Source organism: Zootoca vivipara, chromosome 8 (genome assembly GCF_965207765.1).
Source record: "Zootoca vivipara chromosome 8, rZooViv2.hap1.1, whole genome shotgun sequence".
Taxonomy (NCBI): domain Eukaryota; kingdom Metazoa; phylum Chordata; class Lepidosauria; order Squamata; family Lacertidae; genus Zootoca; species Zootoca vivipara.
The window spans coordinates 66,711,442-66,722,244 of NC_142591.1; the positions used below are offsets into that span (position 1 = coordinate 66,711,442).

General features: G+C 43.9%; 1 protein-coding gene across 1 annotated transcript; it reads left to right on the forward strand.

Annotated features, from left to right (window-relative positions):
• Positions 1-2,240: 2,240 nt before the first annotated feature.
• ODF1 (outer dense fiber of sperm tails 1) lies at positions 2,241-9,945 on the forward strand. The gene is made up of 2 exons (XM_035126224.3): positions 2,241-4,528; positions 9,453-9,945. Exons 1-2 carry the CDS (start codon positions 4,233-4,235, stop codon positions 9,766-9,768), a joined length of 612 nt encoding a protein of 203 aa, XP_034982115.1. The 5' UTR covers positions 2,241-4,232; the 3' UTR covers positions 9,769-9,945.
• The last annotated feature ends 858 nt before the right edge of the window (positions 9,946-10,803 follow it).

Consider the following 10,803-nt stretch of genomic DNA (forward strand, 5'->3'; position numbering starts at 1 on the left):
TGCCCATGGCACAGGCCAGCAGGGCTTTGTAAGTGACAAATCTGTCACTTCACTCTCCTATTGTTGTCCCCATTAGCAAATACGTACTACAGTAATGCTATCTGCTTTTTTTGTTTAGAGAGCAAAAAAAAACTAGTACAGTAGATAACTATTTTAATAATGTAATAATTGCTTTTTGTGATTATTGTTTTCTGAAAACAGGAGTTTGAACTGTGAAACTAGGAAACGTGGTAATGCCTTAAGATGAAGTTTGAAATTTAAAAGTCTTATAAGCAAAAACAGTATGCACAATTCAAGGTATTTGCACTACAAGATTTTGGCCATTTCAGTTTCTGTTAAATGAGTGCCATGGTGTCTCTTAACGCAATAACTTTAAACTTTTGGACATCAACGAAGCTGAATGTTGGAAGATTCGGGTCCTTCATACAGCACATAGTTAAACTGCAGAACTTGCTTTCACATGAGGCATTGAGGCCACCAATTTAGACAGTTTTAAAAGAAGATTGATGGGACCCAGGTGGCTCTGTGGGTTAAACCACTGAGCCTAGGGCTTGCTGATCAGAAGGTCAGCGGTTCGAATCCCTGTAGCGGGGTGAGCTCCCGTTGCTCGGTCCCAGCTCCTGCCAACCTAGCAGTTCAAAAGCACATCAAAATGCAAGTAGATAAATATGAACCGCTACAGCGGGAAGGTAAATGGCATTTCCGTGTGCTGCTCTGGTTCGCCAGAAGTGGCTTTGTCATGCTGGCCACATGACCTGGAAACTATACGCTGGCTCCCTCGGTCAATAATGCGAGATGAGCGCGCAACCCCAGAGTCGGTCACAACTGGACCTAATGATCAGGGGTCCCTTTACCTTTACCTTTAAAAGAGGATTACCAGGCATCCTCAAACTGCGGCCCTCCAGATGTTTTGGCCTACAACTCCCATGATCCCTAGCTAACAGGACCAGTGGTCAGGGATGATGGGAATTGTAGTCCAAAACATCTGGAGGGCCAAAGTTTGGGGATGCCTGGATTAGACAAATTCAGGGCTATCAAACACTATCAGCCCTGATGGCTCTGCTCTGCCTAAAATATCAGTTGCAGGAGGGTTTCCCCCAGGGATCTGGTTTGCCACTGTGAGAATAGGATGCTGGACTAGATGGATGCTGGACTAGATGGGCCACTGGTCCTGATTGAGCAGGCTCCTCTTAAAGAATGGCTCAGGCCCACAAACATCTGTATGATTTGTACACAGTGTATGAAGTCTGGGAAATCAAATAGTGCAAATAGCTGAATAGATATACTAAAGATGTATACTGTGAAGCTGCTGTTATTATTCCAGTGTGATTTAACTACTAGGTGTTGCATGCATCTCTGTTCATCTCAAAGCTAATTTATGGAACAGGAATGGCCTGAACCTCAGAAATCTGGAGGAGCATCTGCTAAGCTCTTTTTCTCAGAATGTTCTCAACCTGCAGGGAAGAATTTGTAAGGCCTTAAGAGGTACTGCCTCCGGGGAATCCAAACCCATAGCTTTACTTGCAGAAATATTGAGAATCAATAACTACAGAGTTGGAAAGGGATCCAATGCAACTATCCAGATCAACCCACCAAGCCTTCCAGGATATAGTAAAAGCAGGCTTTCTCAAACTCGGCTCTCCAGATGTTTTGAGATTACAATTCCCATCATCCCTGGCCACTGGGCCTGCTAGCTAGGGATCATGGGAGTTGTAGGCCAAAAACATCTGGAGGACCGAGTTTGAGGAAGCCTGATTAAAAGCAACTAGGCAGGAGGCCCCTGCTCCTATAATTTGCTCAAATTGCCTCTTGCTGCCTTCTGCTACCACCTAGAGGCTGGTTAAGAAATAATGAGCCAGTTCTGATGGCAACTACCATAGTGCCTGCTTAAAGGTGGGTCAACGAGTTCTAGTGTAATGAGAATCAATAATGACAGCTATTTATGCTGTTGCTGCAATCAGCTGAATGCAACCATATTCACTTCCATGCATTAAAATCTTCTGAGGAGGGTTTCCACCCCACCCTACCTCCACAAGGGACCCCACTAGCAAAGGCAGGCCATGGGTTGATCCTAGCAATTTCAGTTGTTAGCTAGGATGCTTACTGGCTTAATATGTACTCCCACATACAAGTGTCATAATGTCAGGAAACTCTTGTGTATTAGATAGAGGTAAGAAAAGGATAGCTACAGAATATTGGGGTGTGGTGATTGCTGCTCAGAGTCAGAGCTCCAGTGAATTGATGCTAGTCCACAGAAACTAGCAGTCCAAGAAGCAGGTGTTGTATTTGCTGTTACACCAAAAACAGAGCTGTGCTATCCCTAAACAAGAGGTGATTTGAAAAGTTGGGGACTACAGCTGGTAGCAGGCGGAGCCAAGACCAAAAGATGGTGGAGTTTGCATTGTATAGCTCCTCCTCTCTCTGTGCCACCTCATGCGTTCTCTTTGTTGTTGTTGTTTAGTCGTTTAGTCGTGTCCGACTCTTCGTGACCCCATGGACCATAGCACGCCAGGCACTCCTGTCTTGCACTGCCTCCCGCAGTTTGGTCAAACTCATGTTGGTAGCTTCAAGAACACTGTCCAACCATCTCGTCCTCTGTCGTCCCCTTCTCCTAGTGCCCTCAATCTTTCCCAACATCAGGGTCTTTTCCAAGGATTCTTCTCTTCTCATGAGGTGGCCAAAGTATTGGAGCCTCAGCTTCACGATCTGTCCTTCCAGGGAGCACTCAGGGCTGATTTCCTTAAGAATGGATAGGTTTGATCTTCTTGCAGTCCATGGGACTCTCAAGAGTCTCCTCCAGCACCATAATTCAAAAGCATCAATTCTTCGGCGATCAGCCTTCTTTATGGTCCATGCGTTCTCTTACATTTCCCTTACTCTCTCACACACAGCCAAAGGATATGCTTCTCAGAGGGGCATCTGGAGAGCAAAAAGTGGGCCTACAGTATCCAGAGAACAAGGGTACATGTGAAATTTACTCAAGGCATTGTTTTTACTTCTTAGAACAAAATTCATATTCCGCTTGAATTGTAGTAAAACCTCTGCAATCGGTTTTTGGGCTTTAAACCCTGCAATAGGATGTACTTTTCCTGCGCAACAGTTGCCTAAAGGACCCCCTGAAAGCATTGTTAAAAATGGGAGTTGTATCCAACTAAGTTTTACTCAAGAGTAGACACATTGAAATGAATGGGCCCAAGTTAGTCATTTTATTGGGTCTACTTTGAGTAGGTCTACCACTGGATACAAAGTAGGGTGTTAAAGTACAGCACTTTGCCAATTCATATAATTTTGTAAAACTGCAGTTCAGGGCATCCTGATCAAAGCAAAAGTCTGAAAATTAAGCCTTTTATATTTCTTGCCTGAAACCTGTGACATAATGGCCATTTCATAATATCAGAGTAATTACAAGCAGTAGGAGACAGTGGGCACAGAAAACTGAATCCCAGTGTATTTTAACTAAAACCATCTGAGGGAACTTGGTATTATTTCTAAAGGAGGTGGAGAAGTCTTCAGTCTTGTTACCCAAGAATTAGATCTTCAGAAAGTTTGAGGGATTTCTCTTTGGAGGCCACATTCTGCACATAAAATGGTTCCTGAACTAAATTTTGAGTTTAAATTTAACAGTTGGCCCCCAATAGTAATGTTATGAGACATTATTCATCAGTGGATTTGGCTTTTCAGGATATGGGCCTGATTTGCTTTCTGCCTATGTTTTATGTTTCTGTGTTTATAAGGACGATTGTACAACGTCCTCCAAGTATTTCGCCCAAACCAATCTTTATTTCCTATCACAGCACCATTAAGACACCCACATCGCACTCATTTCCTACTAAGAGGGAAAAGTACAAGACACCCCCCTGAAAAATTCTGAAGTCTCTAATGTGGGCTTTTAACAGAAGTCTGGAATGGCTTTTAACAAATACCCCAAACTCTGAGTTTTCTGACTTCTTTGTACATGAAAGAATGACCTTGGTGCTTCATCGGGGTGGCATTTTACATTCAGCAGCTGAGACACAACCACAGTTTACCGTTCCCATGGCAATGGCTAGACTGTGACATACTTGCAGAGCAATGAGGTCATAAACGCCATGCTGGAATACAGCCAGAACACCAGTTGCTTGCTCCTTAATGCAAACTTCTGGCCGGGGCTTGCAAGACCAATTTTTTTTCCCCTGACGAGTGCCCTTTATTGAAGGCTGTGCTCGTCGGTTAATATGGTTTAATGCCTACTCATGGCGACCCTCTGCAACGCTCTCGAAGCTGTAAGGCGAGATTTAAGGCGAACCGACAGAGAAATAAAGAAGCGCTTAAGGCTTATGGACATGAGTTGCTGCCCTAAATCCTGCGAAGTCCAGGCAACCTGCCTCTGTGATATAAGTCTCCACCCACACTGTTGCTGTCTTCTCCACCCTTACCCGCACTGCCTGTGTGACATACTATGCTGTCGTCCCTGTAGACCGCCTTGCCTCTCGCCTTTGGAGCGTAAAGCTATCAGGGCTAAGATAGAAGCTGAGCAAGAACTGGCCAGGTAAACGGGTTTCTCCAGTTTGTCGCTTGCGTAATTATTTAACAGTTGCTGTTAAGGTGTTAAAAGGAGCAGGGTGGAAGCAATGGGGAGTGCATTTATTCTTATGGATCTAGTTCTGTAATTCGACTGCTGCAGCAATAGATGTCCTACAAAAGAGGGGAAAGGAAGCACATTTGCAGTTTCCAGGTCTCTCTTAAACTGGGTCCTTCTGCGTGCTGTTATTTTATTGCTTCTTTGTTAAATTTGTATACTACCCTATACCCATAGATCTCAGGGCGGTTCGGAGCATAAAGTTCTTTAGGAGGTCACCAACTTGGATGGAGCCAAGCCCTGCCACCCTCTCCCACCACCACCACCGCCTTTTTAAGATTCAGAATACAAAGAAGAAGACGAGATGAACTGCTTCTTGACACAGTGGCATAGTTAAAGCTGTGGCATTTGCTCCCACGAGATGCAGCGATGGCCACCAATTTGGGTGGCTTTAAAAGAGGATTGGACAAATTCACGGGGGATAAGGATATCCGTGGCTACCAGTCATGATGGCTATGCTCTGACTCTGCCCTCGGAGGCTGAATGTCAGTTGTTGGAAAACACAGGAGGGGAGAGGTGCTCCCACACTTGGATTCTGCTTGTGGGTTTCCCATTGGCAACTGGTTGGCCATTGTGAGAACAGAATGCTGGACTAGATAGGTCATTGGCCTGATCAAGCAAGCTCCTCTTATGTTCTTTGAAGTGCGTTATGCACCGTATGTACTTTTAAAGCCTGTATTTCAGGCTATTCATTGTCTTGGGGGCCCAATCTCCTGGGATAAAATCCTAAAAAAAAAAAGAGCTCAACAACTTCAATCCTTCATGGGGTTGTGCTCTGAGGGAACGTTGGCTGAATACAACTCAATCTTTTTATTTGCCTCAGGCACACTCCTCCAGCAGAGTGTCTGAACTCTACCCTGCGACTGGCTTATCCGCACCAGGGATGAGCAATGGCTACATGAGGTTGCAGAGTGCTTCTAGGTGGGCATTCACTGGGGGATCTGGGGATCTCACGCATGCACTTCCTTTGCAGTGTCCGCACAACGTAGTTGGCATCAAAATGCCAGCGGGGTATTCCCCCTCCCCCATTTAATCTGGATTTACCCATTTATCAGAAAATCCCATAAGTTTCTCGTTTGTTTGTTTTTAAAATGTTGGCAATGACCAATTGCAATACAGTACTAAGCCCCTGGCAGGAAGCACATGTGAATAAGTAGAAAAACAGAGCCTGCTGCATCAGGTCAAAGGCCTACCTAAGTCAGCAATCCTCTTCACACACAGTGGCCAACCAGATGCCCACAGCCAGGATCTGGGTGCAACAACATTGTCTCCACCTGTGATTCCTAGTACTGTAACTGGTATTCAGAGGCATGATGCCTCCAACAATGGGGGCAGAACATAGCCAGCCATCAAGATAGTATAGCAATGATCCAGGGCAGAAGTGCTTGCCTCCCCCACACCCCAGAGATCCTTCCTGCACTCCTGATTTGATGCTGCAGAACCCAAATAGGATAACAGGAAAACGTTGTGTTGGGAAGCTTCACTGGCATGATTTTTTGTAAGGAAACAGCCTACTTTCTCATATGCAATATTAGACAATAATTAGACCCTTGTGGCAAAAATGACCTATTCTCTTATATTCTCCAGATAATTTGTGGATTCTCATCTTCAACATGACAGATTTCCATCGCACACATGCCGTACTTATCAGCAGAAATATGCAAACTTTTACAATCGTACAAACATAATAATCACACAAACAAAATTCAATGCAACTCTTAGGACTCAAAAAAACAGTGCTTTGAATGTGTTTTAAACATGCAACACCAGGTGGCACTAGAGAGCAAAAAGATTTTCTTTGCCATTTTCCATAGCGTTTCCTCCCCTTTTTGTTATAACAATTTAATTTCTGACTTTTTAATAGCATTTTTTCCTGTGTGTAGCTGGTTGGCCCCTTTGGGAACAGAAAGCTAGACTAGGTGGCCTTTGGGGTCTGATCCAGCGGGCCTTGTTACTATCACAACAGCCAAACAATGAATAAAACATATCAAGAAGCACACAACAAGGTTGATCAATTTCCACATAAATCTTAACAAGCTCTAAAAATAACAATTGCAGAAAATTAATATCAATAACAGCAACAAGAAACCCCAACAAAAAAATCACTAAACAATCCCCCAGTCCAATAATCCATTCAGCAGCCTCCACTTTTGTAGTTGGAGTCAGTCAAGGCCCTGCCCTCCCAAGCTAGATGGGAAAAGCCAGCAAGGCAGGGAGGGAGCAGGTCTTCCAGGACTCATAGCCAAGATGGTCTCTGGCTGTATATAATCTGAGACTCATATAAGCACCACACAGGAAACCAAAGTTTTACAGCCAGTGCTTAGACAGATAACAGAATTGAGTGCGGCCAAAATACATTCCCCTCAAATAAATTCAAGGAATGGCCCTACCTCACAGGGTTGATGTGAGGATAAAATAGGAAATTCCTTTTATGTTGTTATGAGATTCTTGACAGAAGGGTGCACTACAAATATGTAATTACCTGGCCTGCCATTGTGTCATTTATCATCAAGCATGTTCACGTTTCAGCAAATCTGAAAGTGGCGTTTAGATTTCTATTGTAAGTGGAATAAAAGAGCCATGTTCAAGTTTCCTTTTGTGTGCTTGTATACCACTTTTAGTCACCAGGTAACTTCAGAAAAGTTCCCATAATAAATAAATCCATGGGCAATATCCAGCAAAATATCCAGACTTCTGACTGTGCAATGGAACTTTCTCTCCCTGTATGCACCCACTAAACCCATTCTGGGAGTTTCTCTAACCTTCCAGAGCAGATTTCAGGAGGGGCTAAGGTTGCACAGAGAGAGGAGAGGAGAGGGAGGGGAAGTTATTTTGTGTCCTTGCACTTAGTAGTGGAACTACTTAATTGGATCCTGCCCCATATCATTAAAGATCACACAACGCAATTAAAACACCTAGCAATAAAATATAGCTCATATGGTAGAGCATGAGACTCTTAAATCAAGTTCGTGGTTTCAAGCCCCACATATTCCTGCATTGCAGGGGGTTGGACTAGATGACACTTGTAGTCCCTTCTATAATTAAAGATAACCCCAAGCTCAAAAACAGTCTAACCATAGCCTGTGACAGCTAGAGAGAGAAAGTATGTTTGCAGCAGGTGATGGAAAATCTGTGTAGTGCCTGCTCTTGACTCCACGAAGAGGGAGTTCTACAGAGAAGGCTCTACTCCAGGTCCCTTCACAGTAAGATATGTTCATTGGTGGATCCACAAGCAGGGCCTTCCCTGCTGATCTCAAGGGCGAGGGAGGGGACAATGATAAGTGCTGCTCCATCAAATCAAATACCCAGGATCCTATGTCACTCAAGAGCAGGGTTGGGCAAATCTGCCAGCTTCTATTTCCCCCCAATCTTGCGTTCGAATCACTTTGTGATTATTATTTTTTTAAGGTTATTGTGAAAACTTATCATCATTTTAGTGTGAATTTCTCCTAATGAACACATTTTTGCATTTTTTTGTTTTATTTTCACAAATACGTGCATTTCAATGCACCCTTTACCCTAGTATCTTAATTTTTTGTACACATGACTGGAGAGCGGCACTGCAAAATTTGGAAAAGTGTGAATTTTGAAGGATGGCTTTGCTTCAGCACATTTCCAGCTGTGTATTCCTTTTCTACAGAGCCACATTTCTTTATGTGTCTTCCTTTTAACTATCCCTAGATTGCAAGCTTTTTAGTATGTGTATAAAATGTCCTGCACTAGATGGTGTTTATATATTTATCTCAGATATATAGGCTAATTGCCAAATGGCACCTTCAAACCTTAGTTGCAGTCACCACAATGAAATGTCTAGGCTCCTCTTTTTTGTTACTATTTTTCATTTCATTTCCATACCACTTTATATATATATATATATATATATATATTAAAAAATCTGAAAGCAGTTTACTACATTAAAAAATTCAATAAAACAATCCAGAATAAAACAAATGCAAGCTTCAAGGAAAATATTTCTGATCCTTCTCTAAGAGACATTTTGCTTTCCCCAAATTTATTTGCCTCCTTAATTTATATAGCTGTCCCATAGCAGAAGTACGTCTAGGAAGCCAGTGTGGTATAGTGGTTAGAGTGTCGGACTAGGACTTGGGAGATCAGGGTTCAAATCCCCACTCAGTCATGAAGCTCACTGGGTGACCTTGGGCCTGTCACGGCATCTTCACCTACCTCACAGGGTTGTTGTTGTTGTTGTAGGGATTAACTATGTACTCCTTGGAGAAAAAGCTGGGATCTAAATGCAAAAAAATCAGCTCTTCATCTTACTTGATTAAGAAAGCTGGAGGGGCCAGCCAGATGGAGATGTCAGTCGCCAACTTGGCATCCAGAGATCTCCACATGGTCGCAATTGGACCTGCAGCAGTTGCAAAACGCGCCTGGCGCCTGGTTTCTAACACTGAACAAACCCCTACACACACAAACGCACACACACAAACGCACACACACACACACACAGAGAGAGAGAGAGAGAGAAAAGGCCACTGGCAAATGATTAGAGTCTAATGTTGCAGCAAACATCACAGAATTGCCCCTGTTCAGTTCTACCAACACAAAGATATAGATGAGTTCAACCCTGTGGCATTTCCAATGAACTGGTACAAGTTGATTATTGCAACCATTTGGTTTCCCCTGCCACATAATGTGAATCCACCGACACAGTGTACGGTACCGTCAAATCATGCCTATTTATCAACAGATTTAGCCACCGCTGCTCATCCTGTGTGCGGGATTCCAGCCGCTTGAAGCAGCTTGACTCGTTCTGCTTTCCTATTTTATTATCATAACCATTACTACTGCTGCTGTTGCTATTCTTTTGCAGAATTCGAAGAAGGATTACTAAGATGATGGCAGCATGTAGCCGCCCAAAACTGCTGGCTTTAATGGACGTTAAGGGTTTCGACCCGGAAGACATTACAGTGAAGGTATGTGATGGGAAAGTTAAAGTCTCGGCTGAGCACGAGGAAGAATTTAAGACTTGCAGAGGGAAGGAGTACAACTACTCAACCGTCACCAAGGAGATCTGCTTGCCACCAGGGGTGTGTGAGAACGAAGTCACTTATACCATAGGACCCTGCAGTCTCGTGAGGATAGAGTCCCCAGGCTGTATCCCCGAATGCCTGCTTAGCCTGCTTTGAAGAAGACACTGGATGATCAGCTCTGGCAGCTGTTCAGCATCTGGATGCGACCTCAGTGGATCCTCAGGGGAATGGCTGTGTTTGGTTTCTTTTTTCTTTCTCTTTTTTAATATCGCCCTTTAAACGTGTTGCTGTCCATGCGAACCTTCTTCCAACAACGACAATGCTGAGCACCTGCTGGTTTGGCTGCGTTTGTTTTTATTTTCAAGTTGTGCTTTTAAAGGACATCTTCATAGCTGGTAGCTGCCACAGGAGGGGGAATAGGCAGAATAGACACAGGCCTATGGGCCTTTTAGGGGGCCCACGACAATGGATCAAAATAATACTGATTTGATCTTGAAAGAAAATTGCAATCAAGCTTTCTTAATTCAATGTGAGCCCCCCGCCACCGCCACCACCAAGATTTTGATTGCCTAGTGGCCTCTGCAGGGTTTAACCCAGCACTGGGGAATGCCATTCCTGTTTTATTTTTAACTGCGGAGCTGAAAATTATGGGGAGGGACTCTCGCTTGGTAGTAGAGCACATGATTTGGGGATCAGGTAGCAAGGGACGGGGGAAGACGCTGTGCTTGAGATCCCTGGAAAGCAGCAGTGAGTACAGTTCAGAGCTCGATGGACCAAATAGGCTGACCTGGCAAGAGACAGGTTACTCTGCCGCTGAGCTCTTAAACTTGCCGTTTGTACCGCAGTAAAAACAGAACAGGCCCCATTCCACTTGGAGGGTTTTTTAACAATCCAGCTGCGTATAAATGTCATTAAATAAATACATCTATTTATTAGATTTATATACCGCACTTCAGCATAAGATCTCAGGGCAGTTCGCAAAATAAAAGAAAACAGCAAAGCAAGAACTCCCCTTTCCCACAGAATATTAGAATATTAATCAGCCGAAGGCCTGGTTGAAGAGGAGCATTTTCACCAGGCTCCTAAAAATATATAATGAAGGCACCAGGTGAACCTCCCTGGGGAGAGCATTCCGCAAATGGGGAGCCACTACAGAGAAGGCCCAGTCTTCTGTTGCCACCCTCCAGACTT

Coding starts and splice junctions, on each gene's coding strand:
- ODF1 (XM_035126224.3), top strand. CDS start 4,233: ATGGCGACCCTCTGCAACGCTCTCGAAGCTGTAAGGCGAGATTTAAGG. Junction 4,529..9,452: donor GCTGAGCAAGAACTGGCCAG/GTAAACGGGTTT, acceptor ATTCTTTTGCAG/AATTCGAAGAAGGATTACTA.